The 15,109-nt window shown below is 42.9% G+C and overlaps 2 protein-coding genes across 4 annotated transcripts in view; one reads left to right on the top strand and one right to left on the bottom strand.

Annotated features, from left to right (window-relative positions):
* The window catches only part of AKR1A1 (aldo-keto reductase family 1 member A1), a 455,840-nt gene that overhangs the window by 421,556 nt on the left and 19,175 nt on the right, over positions 1–15,109 (top strand). Inside the window, exon 1 of one of the 3 annotated variants that reach the window (XM_061344979.1) lies at positions 13,580–13,703. The exons of 1 other annotated variant lie outside the window; for it this stretch is intronic. The gene's annotated coding sequence lies outside the window, so the exon portion shown is untranslated. Of the gene's footprint in view, positions 1–13,579; positions 13,710–15,109 lie in introns of those variants that run through there. One more of the 3 variants, XM_061344978.1, reaches the window with a different exon arrangement.
* Positions 1,105–9,551, bottom strand: PRDX1 (peroxiredoxin 1). Its single transcript, XM_061344986.1, has 6 exons — positions 9,404–9,551; positions 5,624–5,740; positions 4,496–4,649; positions 4,092–4,214; positions 3,105–3,235; positions 1,105–1,489 (listed from the first exon to the last, which is right to left on the bottom strand). Exons 2-6 carry the CDS (start codon positions 5,727–5,729, stop codon positions 1,404–1,406), a joined length of 600 nt encoding a protein of 199 aa, XP_061200970.1. The 5' UTR covers positions 5,730–5,740; positions 9,404–9,551; the 3' UTR covers positions 1,105–1,403.

Genomic DNA, 15,109 nt, shown 5'->3' with positions numbered 1-15,109 from the left:
TTTCAATTTAAGCACTAAAGCAAAGTATTATCCAACTAAGCAAAACTTTCATATAGCTTCAGATCTGTAACACTCAAGCAAGACCCAGGGGATTAACTACTGTAGTGTTTGTTGCAATACTCAACAGCAAGGCTTCTGCAATGAGTATTTCTTCCAACTGCAGAAGGCATGCAACTTTCACTTCTGACTCATGTTAAGTTGCCCCAGGCCTCAACTTCATTACTGCTCACTTTAAGCAGGACAGAACTTGTTTACTACTTGAGGAGCTGAAGTTACATGCGAGGTATTGGGCTTTAAGAGTTTGATCTTTACAGATACATCAAGATCACAGGGTTCTATGTGATCTAATTCACTTCTATTACTAGGCAATAGCTCCTTACCCAAATCCCCAGCTCTGAAGTTCAGAACTTTATTCAAGCCACCTTTAACCATGAAGCTACACAGCTTTAATGTAACTTAAGGCCACAGTCATGTGCTTTTTGTTTTACATTATGCACGGTTTTATAATACAAAGATAAAAGACAAGGCTGAGCACACCCAAGTGCCAGATTTTATAGTGCTGCCCTTCTTTTGATCTTAATCATACAACTACAAGCTAATGGGTAACTGGCATATTCTCACTCCCATGTGGTGGGAGAGACTAACGACAAGTGTTGTATATCCAAGGAAGTCTGCTTTCAGAAAGGCCAGTCTTCCACTCCTGTGAAGTGTTGAAACTGAGTACTGATGCCCAGAAATTTAGCATAAATAGTCACAGTTCTGACCTGTGTTGTAGAAATTACTAAATTGACACAGCACATGAAAAATATGGCCAGCCTTTGTTAGTCACCTCTATGCTTCATGCTCTGGGCACTGTAGGGTTGCTTAACTCTGACAGACTAAGATCAAACCATGTTCCACTACTTAGTAGCAAAGTTATGGCAAATGCAAAGAGTACTTTACTACTGCAACATGAAAACCATTAATATCCCCATTCTAATAGAGCTATAAAAGGCCTCTAGAACTGAGGTATCTACAGACAGCTCAGCAGACCAAACTTTCAGAAGTTTAGCCTGCATTGCTTTCAGGTCTCCTGATGATGATACATAAGAACAGTAGACAGTATGCTCTTTCCACAAGTTTAATAGAGTTACAAAAGGATACCACTGCTCTATATGCAACACATGTCTAACCACATACACTGCATTGTCACTAAAGTCATTAGGGCTTAATGTACAGATACTGATCATTAAGATTTTCTATGAAGGTACTGTCAACAGGACAAACTTTCCTTCAAGTAAAAAAAGTTACTGCTTATACCTATAGGATGATCCCTTGACTCAGATGCAATGACTTAGTCAAAGTTCAGTAAGTGATGCTTGCTCTTTACGTAAGGCATACTAGTTTCCATGCAGACTGGAGGTTTATTTCTGCTTGGAGAAATACTCTTTACTTTTGTGAACATCAGGCTTGATTGTGTCACTGCCAGGCTTCCAGCCAGCTGGGCACACTGAAATGATAAGAATGTTTTAAGTCTTACCAGCTGCTCCCCCAGAACATGTTTTTTTTACGCAACATTAAAGCAAACTAGCAACTCAAAACATGTATAAGTCTTTGCAACATACAGAAGGTGAATTATTCAGTGTAGCATTATGTTCATTTTACTCATTTACATTTGTTTACTAGGTAGTAGCATCCAAGGAACTTGGTGTTTGCCCATGGAACAGTGGGCCCTTTACATATACACCCTTCCCCATCCTGCTTAAAAACTTCACAGAAGCTTGACAGCAAGGTCACACCAACTCCAGCAGCCTGAATGAGAAAGGCTTTATAAGGATTACAGTTCACTTCTCTGCTCAGACCCAGTCAACTCTATATTCTCCTCATCTTTAAGTCAACCTTAGTTACATCCTCCAGTTTAACAGAGAGGGGGAGGAAAAGTTAAACTCTAGTTCCCCTATATGGCTATCAAAAAGCTACCAAGATGCAAAGGTTGCATGGCCTCAAAATTGCAGTATTTTCTGGACATGGTCTTCCTCTTCTACAGCATGGAAGGCTCGATGCTTGCTCCACACACGACCAGCAGTCTTAGCTATAGTATTGTCAGCTTTTGAATACTGCTCCACACCTTATTCTGGCCTATCCTGGTTTAGATGAGACTGCAGTACTACTTCTGGAAGAAAATTCGCCAGCTTTTGACTACTCCAGGGCACAGTAAAACCCCAAAGGCTTCACTTGCATGACATGTGACTACTCCACCATCAATTAGGGACATGTCCTCAGCTGACAGAGGATGGCATATAGATGAAACACTTCATCTCTTCAGGCTAGCACCCAGCCACAATTGCAGCTCATTTTAATAAAACCTGCCATTGGTCTACCAGTTCTGAAGCAAGCTACATGTGATCAGCAGTCACATGTACTGTACATTAACTAGTGACAGCTAAAGACTGCTAACACCTACACAGCAATCTTTTAAATATTTTTAATCTTTCCAAACTTTAATCTGCAGTGCCTTTTATATTTTTTTTTAATACCTGCAGAAAAGCTACCAGCCTGAAGCACATTATCATTCCTGAACCATGGACACAAAAACTCCATTTTCCCCTCATCTCTCTTCCCCTCACTACACTGTGTTCATGTGGAGCAGGGCCAAAAGTCAGCAGGTTTTCTGGGAATTTGAAGACCTTGTCTTAACACTGCATAAAATTTTGCATTTGTATTAATGGTCTCAACTTACCAAATCTCAGAGCAAAGTCTAAATTATGCTTACCCTTGCAGCTTAATTATTACATGTTCTTAATTTCTATCTCAAGTATTTTCTGTATTTAACTGAAAGGAATACAACTACTATGTGCTCAGCAAGCCATCCAGCACCAAACTGATTTAAGTGGTATTTCAGCACATACTCCATGGACAATTAAGTGGAAAAAGAGCACTATGGTGTCCTTCAACAAGTAGCTTTACAGAACCAGCTCCATTTCAGATTGATTGCTACATGTACGTAATACCTGTGATTAATACATGTACTGCACACCTTTCTGCAAACCTTGATTTAACCTGCTTTGTTAATACTATGCTCTAGAAAAAACACACTCAAGATTAGAAAGAGGAAGAACTTTTACCTTCTCCATGCTTATCTGTAAACTGGAAGGCCTGGACAAGCCTGAGGGTTTCATCAACAGAACGGCCAACAGGAAGATCATTGATTGTTATCTGCCTCAAGATCCCCTTCTCATCAATTATGAACAGGCCCCTAAAAAAAAAAAACCAACAAACAAACCACAAGTAAAAACCAAAACAGCCCCAAAGTTAAACACAGCTTTTGAAAGACTCAAGCTCAGTATTCTATTATGGCAGTAAATTGTGACATCTGTATTACTAACCTCTTCCTAAAAACTAAAGTCTTTGGTGTATGCATAGCACAGGAACATTAGCAGCTGAAAGCCTAACATTCAGCAGGAACTAGGAAGAACAGGAGCCAAGTCAAAACACTTATGCAGGAAAACAGTGCTTCCTATTTAAGGAAGATACAAGCAGAGAAACAAAGTGGAAGAGAAGGCCAAGGAAAAAAGTGAAGGAGAGGCATTCCTATATACAAAGAAAAGCTACACACACTGTTCTCAAAAACCCAACCCAGCAATGGCTCATCATTTATTCCTCCAAAGTCATGTTGAGAATTAAAAGAAGTTCAACTCCCTTTAAGGAGCAATTTTAAGGGAACAGTCAACTACAAGATACAGATTAGTTAAAACCCAAGTTGTACTTGGGTTTAAACTACTAAATACCTGTAATCACTGCATTCACTATGTATGTCTCGCATTACCAATGTTCACAGCAGCACACCTGCATGAGACTTGCACTGTGGAGATCAGTAACCCAAGGGAAGCAGCAGGCATTTCTTCTGCTTACCAAAACCATGAAGTCTAAAAACTGAGAACTAAGCAGCATCTCCCCTTGTAGGAGTGTTTGACAGTCTGAAGCAGTTTACATCTAGAGTAGCTAATAGCTTCAGCTTGCTGCAGGTGTTCAAATATACGCAAGCTGTGTTCACCTGACATGCTCTATTGCAACATACAACTTCAACAGCAAGTCCACCTTTTCCACCTTACCTGTATGCAATACCTTCATCCTCTTTAAGTACCCCATACTGTTTGGCAATGGAACGGTTTGTGTCTGAGATCAATGGGATTTTCATAGTACCCAAACCTCCCTGTTTCTTTGGAGTGTTGATCCTAAAAAAAAAAAAGGCAGTTCAAATGTTACAAACACTTCATTCTAAACTGTTCATGTAAGGTATAACAGAAGCTGATCCTTTCAACAATATCATAGCTGGTTTGCCATGAGGCAACAGATAACCTGTATCCTCAGATCTGTTCAGAAGCACTTGGTGCTACCAATACTGCAAGTGCCTTTGATTACTTCAGTAAGGACATTTCAATACACTCAGGATTCGGTTCCTGCAAGAACCGAGACCAGACAGAATATTCTATTAGGTTAAGAGGCCAGTTCTTACCAGGCAAGGTGACAAAAGTGAGAGTCAACAGAAGCTCCAATTACTTCACAGTTAATTTTCTTGAATTCGTCGGCTCTGTCACTGTATGCAATAATTTCAGTTGGACAGACAAAAGTGAAGTCCAGGGGGTAGAAGAAGAACACAACATATTTTCCTGGAAATGCAATATAGCCAGTTAATCTCTCCTACCTTTACAAGAGTTGTCATATTCAACATCAACCATTCAAATACTGGTAGAAGAGAAAGGGCTTGATACAACTTTATCTTTAAAGATCAAATGGAAAAAGTACAGATGCCTCTATTTTAAGACTTGCTATAGAGGTGGCAAGCCCATAAAGCACCTTGGGGGATTTGTATTTCAGCCAAATACTATTTACAACAGTCTTCAAGGCCACTCTACAGCTAATAACAAAGAACCCAATTCAGTATCCAAAACCAGACCGTAAAAACTTGACTAGGAATGCCTATCTCCTGCGTCTACTCCCATGGGCCTGCCCAGAGTACACCTAGTACATATACTAGAAGACCCTGTGATTGACTAACAAGAGTGCAGCAACACCACAGGTCTGAAACGCTACAAGCCAAGGAGACATTTTAATTGAGTGGGTGACCAGCCTATACCTACTCACCACCCTCACATAGCTCAAGCCACAACATCTTTAGAAATGTCTTTCTAAAGCCATCCACATTAGTACCCAAATACTTCAGGCTTTCCCTTTGATTTTAGTAAGTTTTTTTGGCAAGGCAAACATTTTGCTAGTACTCTAGAAAGGAACTTCACTGGTTAGAGGAAAGAAACAACTTTCCATTGACAGCCTACAAGAGATTTTGCTGGTTCCACATGGTTTGGAGATGTTACACCAATCTCATAGTATGACAGACAGGACAAACACACCTGATCCAAGATTACAGTTTAGAGGCATTTTATCCTAATTATCCACAACTCTCACAGCTGGGACATTCAGCCATGCTGCTGACAGCTTCCCAAGCACAGTCCAGCTATGACTGAGAACCACTGCACAAGTTGTATATTTCAGTCCACTATTACTTCAAAACCAAACTGAGATGTATCCACTATTACATATAGCCAGATTACATCTGTGTCATTAGAGAAGCACAGAAGCTTACCTCTATAGTCAGAAAGTTTGACATCTTTGAATTGTCCATCTGGCATTACAGCCGTGGCAGTAAAGTCAGGGGCTGGTTTTCCAATGAAAGCGTTTCCCGAAGACATCTTGATTTAATCTAGATAGGGGTTAATGACAATATCGTTTAGATAATAGTAGGCTTACACCTGGAAGTAAGCATTTATTCAAAGTATCCTATCAATCTAGACTGACAGTTTTGCCGCACTTGGCCTTGCAGCACAAGGCTTAAGAGTGAAATTAGTTTTGTCACCTGGGTAGTCCAGTAAACGCACTAACTTCTCCCCTCAGTCTATATATCCAGACAAAGCTGCTATAAACACTACCAGCGCTTCACAATCTGTGGTTCATTCACTTTCTAATGATACAATAACAGTGATCTTTGACCAGAAACAGCTCAGAGTCTGGGACAGGGCTAGCCCAGAATTTCAGTAGTACTCTGTAAATCTTTCCACCCTCCCATTCCACTTTAGTGGATGAGTTGAAGTCTGGTTGTACTTTTGGTTTGGTTTTTGGCTTTTTTTTGTTTATTTCTATTTTTTTTAAGACTTTTTGATGAGGAGACCCTTGTTCAGTTTTACAAGGGAATTTAAGTCCTCAAACTTTACCCTCCCGTTGATTCCAGAACAAAAGAACTTTTGTTATTCCCCAGAGACCAGTGCTCTGCATAACTCCAGCCTTTCAAACAATTAAACCTTGTTTTATTTGTGACAAGACTCATTGTATACATGGCAATCATATCCTATGTTAGCAATTAAAATTTCACCAAGTCTTAAACCACTACAGCCAGGTTGTTTCCCCCCACCCCAAGTCTACTGAAAAAGTAAGAGGGCACACAAGGACAAGAGAACTTTACTTCTGGCTGCCCGCCCTACAAGCCAGTCATTTGTAATACACCCTGTACGGTATTTTTGCTCCATCTGGGAATGCAGTGTATCACTTTAGAATTCCAGTTACTTCCATAGCATAAGATTATTTGATAGATTATGAACTTGTTTTTTTCAACTCAGAATATTAAGTGATTTCACTCAGGTCATTCCATACACTGCTACAAGCACTAGCTGCCTTGACAATAGAAAAAACAAACCCTCCGAAAAGGTTAGCATGAGTCTCATGTTGCTAATGAAAACTGAGACTCAATGATTTTTCCAAGTCCTGCCTGCAAGGCACCAAGTCCATTATAAAAAGGGTTGGGAACACCTCATTTCTTGGCTCTTTCTCCCTTGCCAGCCACTTTCTTCCTAAAAAATTAGCCCGTAAGCCATAAGCATTTAGCTTTCAATCCAAGTTTAGTCTTTTTAGTAATGGTTTTACATTTTAAAGTTTCTCTTCGATACCCTGACAGTATGCAGACAGTAATCAACTACCTCTCAATTTTAATCTCGAGGAGTGTCAATACACTCATCATTTCTAGCTGCTTTTTGCAATGAAATTCTTTATCCATGTGTTAACCCAAGGGTTCAGTCTTAAACTGCAGCAGGCTGGGAGTGAGTCTTACAAATGAAGGCGGCCAGAACTATCAAGTGTTCACACAATTGTACAGGAGCAGCCTAGCAGGAAGGCATTAATAATCCCTCTGCCAAGCATCACATGTGCCATGAATGCAGGTGGAATTCCAAAACTGCAGTTCTATAGTAGGTACAGGAGGACAGCCACTGCACAGTATTTACTCAAGATGCTTACAAGCAGCTAGTTTTATCTCAAAAGCTAGAGCTGTTCTTGTCTGGAGTGCAGGACCCCACATTTATTTTATCATTGAATCACAATCTTCTCCATTACTCAAACTCAAGGTCGTCCATCTGCCCAGTACTATGCCAGTCCTATATTTGTTCCACCGGCAATTCCTTGGAGTGTTTACTATGCATTCAATGTCAAAAGCTGTCAGACTGCTCTTCGATACTTCCCCTTTCTAAGCTGCAAGTTACTGCCCTCTTTTTAGTTAACATGAGTATTTTTAATACTGGCAGGAGATGTCAGTTGTCTTGTACTGCAGGAGAATCATCTGCTTTCCTCACAGCACTGACTGTGACTAGCCAACATTTCTGCTTTTCTGTGTGGAGTAAGCATGCGTTCTCACATGTTCTGATTGGATTTTTAACCACAGCATTTCCTAATCCACAGAGGAACAGACCAGACTCAATGTTATCGCATAGAGCCATAGAATTGCTTAGTTTGGAAGCGACCTTCAACATTGAGTCCAACTGTTAACCTGTCACTGCCAAGTCCACCGCATTTTAACACCCCCAAGTGCCACATCTACATGTCTTTTAAAATACCTCCAGGAATGGCAACTCAGCCACCTCCCTGGGCAGCCTATTCCAATCCTTGACAACGCTTTCAGTGAAGAAGTTTTCCCTAATATCCAATCTAAACTTCCCTTTGCACACCTTGAGGCCACTTCCTCTTGTCCCATTGCTTGTTACTTGAGAGAAGAGACCAACTTCCTGTGAAGTAACTGTAGAGACAGTTCTCTCCTGAATATCCTTTTTCTACAGACTAAACCACCCTGCTTCCCTTAGCCACTCCTCATGAGACTTGTGCTTCACTAACTTCATTGTGCTTCTCTGGACCTGCTCCAGCACCTCAATACCTCTTGCAGTGAGGGGCCCAGAACTGAACACAGTATTCAAGGTGCACCCTCACCAGCACCCCGTACAAGAGGACAATCACTTCCCTGGCCCTACTGATAAAAGCCAGCACACTCCTGGCCTTTTTGGCCACCTGGGCATGCTGCTGGCTCATATTCAGCTGGCTGTCAACCAGCACCCCAGGTCCTTTCCAACCCCAGGCAGCTTTCCACCTGCTCTTCCCCAAGCCTATAGCACTGCACAGGGCTGCTGTGACCCCAGTGCAGCACCTGGCACTAAGTCGTCCTGATCGCCCTTCTTTCTAGAGGGAAGGAGAATGGACACTGCCAATCAAGTACACCTGAATCAGGTCAGAACATCTTTGTTGCTCACAGCCACATACGGCCTCAATTATCCTCAATTATAATAAGCCAGGCCTGCACTCTTAGCCAGCAAGTCATACCTTTAGGATATCCTGAATAAAAGCGAAAGGCCATTTCAAAACACACCACCCACCTTCCACTTTGCTCCCTTCAGACTGTCACCAAAACGCGGTTAAACTACCGGGCTGCGGTCAGAGGAGGCGATATCGCCACAGACCTCCTGGGTTCCAGCACGCCGCAGCCAGCTACACCCAGACCACGGAACGCGCTTCGCTGAAAAACCCTCTTAGGCCAATTCTAAGGATTCACCTGCGCAAAAGGCCACTACATCGCTCTGCTACACGGAACAGCAGCCACCATGTACGCTCTACCAAGCCGAATCCTGCATTATTTTGAGGAGTTTTAAGGATTTAGAAGCGAGAGGCCGAACCACGGCTTCCAGCGCAGCAGGACGCGGAGAGAGCTTCGCTCTCGGCCTCCCCCTGCGGCACACCAACAGAGCCGATGAAGGCGGGAGTGCAGGGAAGTTCTCGGCGGTCGTGTGTCGTCGTGCCCCCGCAGAAAAGAAGGGTAAAACCGCACAAGGAAAGAAAGCCGCGCTCCTTAGGGGGCGCGATGCGGAGCGAGAGCTCGTCCTTGAACGCTGCGCTCAGAAGCCCATCCGCGCAGAGGGGGAGGGGAAACCAACCCGAATAAACGCAAAAAAACCCAACACCCCCCCCAAACCAACAAAAATCGGAAAACACAGACTGCGCAAACCCCTGCACGATCACCACCCTGCAGCATGCACGCAGCCCGCTCCCCCGGACTTACACAAAGAGCCTCCTCACAGGTCACAGCCTCACCACAGCACCAGGCCGACTCAAACTGCAGCGACTCCCCCCCGCACCGCCCGCTTTATACCCGCCCCGATCTCGCGAGGAGAGCCTCTCCCAGCCCGCCTTGGGCTGCGCGGCTGTGCCTGCAAGGGCAGCATGACTCGGCAGGTTTGGGCTGGTCTCCCCAAGGGGGTAAGGTGCCCCTTATCTAAACGGAGACACTGCCGCAAGCTGCTAGAAAGCAGCAAAAGAATTCGAATAAACGGAGATAATGCGGTGGATGGTGTCCTGGGAGGTGCCGTGGAAATGGGCAATGTAATGCTTGTAAACAAATAGCGGGAAGATGATTCAGGCGGCTTACTGCAAGAAGAAACTGCTTTATTAATGTCTTAACACGTCCAAGCTATAAATATGAAAAGTCATCAAAGAGGCGAAGGGTAGGCGGAATTTTGAGGGAGAGTAAGAGATGGCTGGCATGTCATTGGGATGGACTGGAGCTGGCGGTGATTTCAGTAAAGCCAGACTTCCTCTTACAAAGCAATAGGCGTTCCCAATGTTACACTGGTGAGGGCTCAAATCTTTATCCTCTCACTGCATTACCAACTTCCTCCTCAACCTGAAACTGATTCCCAAGCTTTCATTGATCTCCTTCAATGGGAAGACTGATCCAAGTCGTGCAAGTCAGCAAAAAAGCTTAAAACTAAAATAAGAAAGTCTAACCTCTGAGCTTTGGGGGGTAGGATGGAAACTCTTAGACACAGCTACAGTTACTTCAGGGCGTTTTGCATCATTCAGAGTGAAAGCGACTCTGAGGAACACTTAGCATCTGTGGATCCTTACAAGCGTTGTGTTTGGATCCAAGACTGAACTGAAGCAGTGTGGTGCTTTTTGAGGACCAAACCCTGAGTTTAAATATAAAAGCTTTATTAGACAATGAATACTAAAGGCCATTAAGGATATATCCATGACAAACTGCTTGCTTAAATCAAAAGTGATAAGGTGTTTACCAGCTGATTTTTACTCATCTGTTTTGCAGCTTACAGTTGTGTTTCTTCTACCTATTAAAACTTGATTATAAATTATAATGTGGAGAAAACCATAAAGGATTAACAAACTTCAAATGTTTGTAATCTGCATTGCTGTGTAGTGTTGCTGGGTGACCATACCCATATGGTGATTCACCCTAGAGACGACTGGTTTCAGTTCCAGATGAAATTAGTCCTTAAATAATAAAAGCAAATAACATGCATATATGTACTTAGAAAAAAAATATGCACTCCCCTTAATGCAAATAATTTCTCTGCTATTGTTTCTGTTGCTATAGCATGCTTAGTCTTTTACAAAAAGAAATGTTACTTTCACATCAATGCTGTGATGGCAATCAACATCTATAAATTGAGACATGTATATACCTACCGATTAACCCAGGCCTGTCAATGAACCTATCAACCCCTATTGACCCTGAAAGGTCAAGCAGTCCTAATTAAAACCACTAGAACAATGCAGTCTTACTGCATCTCTGGCAGGTTTACCAATGGACAAAGCAGTAATGACTGTCATGGCTTCAGACTCCCTTAATGCTTGTACTCACTTCCCATACTTTCAGACACATAATACACCCATTTCACATAGCTGCCACAAAGCAGTTTGTTCGGGTTTGCACCTTAAGCATTACATTTCCGTTCATATGTCCAAGGCCTCATTATTTTTTATTTGTTTCTGAGCTAGTCTTTCCAAACACCAGTTTCTGTAGGTTTTGGAGCAATAACTTGCCATGGCCACTCCTTCTTCATGAGCAGATGAGTTTCTGTAGCCTCTTTCAATCTTTAGATGCAAGATACTACCTAGATCAAAAGAAAACCAACCCAAACCAAAACCAGACTTCTCCAAGAGAAACACAGCATGTCTGCCCAAGCAGGTGATGGAATGACAGTTTCCCCATACTTTGCTTCTCTACACTCTGTTCTTCACACAGCTCTAGTATTCTGCTAAAAAGCTGCCAGACAGGGTTAGCTTGTAACTGGTTAGTGTGGAGCATCAGGAGCCCAAGTGCAGGCCTCTTTGCATCCATAGAGATATGGCCACAGTAAGTGATTTATGTATTAACATGAGGAGTTGGCTGGCCCTGAAGTGTCAGAGCACTGAAACTACCCAAAGCTTTCTAACTTGGTAACCATGCCAGGTTTTGCATGGATCATTTTGTATCTCCCATGTACATTTGGAATGGGTTCCTGATGTGAAAAACAAAACCCCCAAGTGTAAAAACAAAGGCAAAGAAATAGGCCCTATAGGAGAACATTACCACACATTTAGGTTTCCATGCATTTTGTCAGAAGAAAATTTTGGGATTTTATGCAAGTGTATCCAGGACTTCTAGAGTAAGATGGACTCAGAACAGCAGTGTCATCTGGATTGGGCAACACTGGGCACACCACCTGAGCATATCCATGTTAGTGCAACAGTGGAGATGATCCATGCATGCCCTCTAAAGCAGCCCATTAGGACATCATCACATATGTTCTGTAGAGCTCATCACTGCGTGTGCAGAATGTCTGCTGAATTCAGAACATGCTGAACCTCTCGTATATACATCAGGGGTACAGGAAGTGTAAAAGCCTGGCCACATGGGACACTAGAATATAATATATGCAAAAAGTCACCTGAAAACTCAAAGCTCACATATTCCCAAGCCATGGGGCATTTACACACAAGCAGCTGGTGCACAATAGTTTTAATCAAAACAATTACATATTATTAAATATACAAGGCATGTGTTTGCTTTCCTTGTTTTGCTCAAGTGAAGACTGTTTCTAGGTCAAAATGTTTTGCATTACCTCTTCCTTCTCTGCATATCCTTTTTTTATTTAAATTAACAAACTTTATTACTGTATGTTTGAATAATCACTGTCTTTTGACGGCAAAATGTTACAGTCTTTCTTACCTTTTTCTCTCATACTCCCTATTACATTATTGAAGGCTGAGGTTTATTAAAGTTTCCACATGATTGTCATACAATTCAAGCATCTTCTGTTGCATTAAGCCCATAGATTTTCAAATGGATTTGTGATTGACAGCGTCTCCATAAAGATAAATCAAATCCAGCAGCGGTTCCTCCCCCTTTCTTCTTTCCTCTTCTCAATTTTCTATTTCCTGTTATTTTTCTTTGTCATCTTGTCCTTGCACTCTGCTTCCACTTTCCTGTATTTGCTCAAAACAGGCTGTGCAACAGAAAAAGCTGGTCACGTGCTTGCCCAAGGGATTCATTAACCTTTGTGCCTTTAAGCCTCCTGAGCAGGTCGAGTCAGAACAGCAAAGAATCTGCAGCGGAATTATCTTTCTGGAAATAAGTAACAGGCTCTTCAAAGCCCTGTTGGGTATTTTTATTGCCTTATTTCTCGTCTAATCGTGCTGTTTTCAAATTCTGAATGGTTGTAAGTTATTTACAAAAATGGTAGCCTGGGGTAAAAGTCAAAACTGTTTGGTTTGGGTTGTTTGGGGTTTTTTTGTTACATTTACGATTAGGTGTGCGGTCTTCTCTCAGTTGCAGGCCACAGACTGCGCCAGTTGAAGGCTGCATCTGTGACTGCAGTAGTAAGGTTGTACATACCCGCAAGCAAAACTCTGCTGAAATCAGTTACTTTAATCTTCCTTTCAGTCTCGCTGGGATGAGGACATGCACTCGTGAGCACCTGCAGCAGAAGGAGCCTCAGGCCTTTCAGAAAGTGCCGCTTCTCTTTCTGCACTTTCAGCACGAAAGGTGAAGCAAAACGAGTGTGACTGGCCTTGCACTTCACCTGCGTTCTTGTTATTTAGGGCTGCGAGTAAGACTGGGGAAATTCTGTCTTTCACCAGTAAAATCAGCTTTGAGAGGCCAAGACAAGGAGACTTGTATGTGAATTCATGCACTCGACCTTTACCCGTTCTCTATTTGTACTTCCCTCCATGTGGTGGATGGATAAACCCATCCGATTTATTGCACTCGGCTGTGACTGGAGACTGTCTGAAGTTCCCGATGGGAACCCCACTGCGAGGAAAAGAAAGATGAACAGAGCAAACCCGATGGAAGACCCAGGAGCAGGCCGTGCCGGGGGTGCAGACAGCGACCTCCCAACTCCTCGCCCCATGACGGGCGGCAAAAAGGCTAACCCTTCCCGTCCTCACATTGCTGGGTTATTTTCCTCCCTCTGGGCAGGGATGACCCCACGGGATCGCTCCGCTCCGCTGGCACCTCCCGGCCGGAAGCGGAAGCTCCAGCGCCGGGCCAGGCGGCAGCGGTATAAGCGGTCGGCGGCGCGGTAAGGGGAGGGTGATGCTCGGTGGTGAGTGCGGTAGCGGCGGGGCTCTGGCGGGGTCTTATCGCCCCCCCTCTGACGTGGGGCTGAGCCGCCACGATAAGGGGGTGGTGGGCGCGCTGCCGCGGCGAGGAGCGTTTGGCGCCTCTGGGGTTAGCTCCTGTTTGAGGGGGAAGAGCGATTCAGTAGCAGCGAGTTCCGTATTTTCAGTATATAGCTATTTGCATATTTATGCATGTTAATTGAATACATATTTATATGCTTTTAACTGCTGGAAAACTTCTGCTTGAGTTTAAAGGATTAAACTGGATTAAAAGTGAGTTGTAACTATGGGTTGATGTGCAGGTGTACTTTACACTTCTGTAGTTGTTAGTGCATCCTTCTAGCTGGACTGCTTATGCTGCCTTTGAATTACTCTGAGCTTTAACTCTTTGATATAAATATGGCAATAGGTGGGTATTGTAAAGCCAAAACCACATCTTACTTGTCTGGAATTGGTTTGCTCTGTGTTTGCTTTTGTCTTTGCCTTTCTGCAAAGAGGCTTCCTGCTTTTTAATGAGCCACATAATGATGGCTAGCAGATATTGTGCTTCTCTTGTATCTCCTTGTTAGGGGAAGAATCTGAGTGGAAAGTATTAATTAGTGTACTGTCTTCCACTGTCTCTGATTCTGGCATGTTTCCATTCTTCCAAGGGCTGTAGTTCTGCTCTCTCTGCAATGTTAATATATGATAGTGTTAAATGAAGCAGGATGGGTCTTGGAAAATGTGCTGATGCTAGTTATTGATTAAACGTGTACCTTGTCTTCTGGGGCAAACTGTTGCATTAAGATGATTGTGTAACATGGTTGTGTGAAGCATATGGTTCTGTCTTATCTGTTAGGGTTATAGGCCAGTGTGAATCAGAAAGTCTTTTAAGTCTACAGTTGTATTGCATGATATACGCAGGTACCTTTAAACAACTAAATTCAGGTAAAAAGCACCTGTTTGCTGGCTACAAAATGGCTGTGAAACTCAGAATAGAAGGGAAGAACGCTGTTGTTGTTGTCATTTTTATCTTCATGGACTTCCAAAATATCCCAGAAATTAGATGTACACTCAAAGTTTGTTTCATCAGGTGCTGATTGCCTTCAGCACCCATATCTAGACTTAATACATCTCAATGCAAATCCAGAGCAGTTATTTTTGTCTTTAACTGCCGTTTTGCACCAGAAGGTGCTGGTCCATTGCAATTCTGATAATAAAATCACTCAGACTTTCTGAAGTATCATATCAAATGCTCTTTGTTAGAGCTAACCCTGTAAAGAAAGAGGATAGGGTTAGGGTTAATCTTCAGGAGCTGGGAGCTCCAAGTTATGCAGCGTTGAACAGGTCTCCTGTGATTCATGTACAATGTGCTCTACAGGCCCTC

This window comes from Neopsephotus bourkii, unplaced genomic scaffold, assembly GCF_033783945.1.
Source record: "Neopsephotus bourkii isolate Nb327-2 ecotype Australia unplaced genomic scaffold, CSIRO-AGI_Nbou_v1 NB_234, whole genome shotgun sequence".
Taxonomy (NCBI): Eukaryota; Metazoa; Chordata; class Aves; order Psittaciformes; family Psittacidae; genus Neopsephotus; species Neopsephotus bourkii.
This window is presented reverse-complemented; position numbering and strand designations above follow the sequence as displayed.

What these genes read in the sequence shown, in the direction of transcription:
- PRDX1 (XM_061344986.1), bottom strand. Translation starts at nt 5,729, where the DNA reads ATGTCTTCGGGAAACGCTTTCATTGGAAAACCAGCCCCTGACTTTACT. An exon ending in GATGAAGGTATTGCATACAG is followed by an intron (nt 3,236 to 4,091) that starts GTAAGGTGGAAA and finishes TTTTTTTTTTAG; the next exon opens with GGGCCTGTTCATAATTGATG. An exon ending in TACAGATAAGCATGGAGAAG is followed by an intron (nt 1,490 to 3,104) that starts GTAAAAGTTCTT and finishes TTATCATTTCAG; the next exon opens with TGTGCCCAGCTGGCTGGAAG.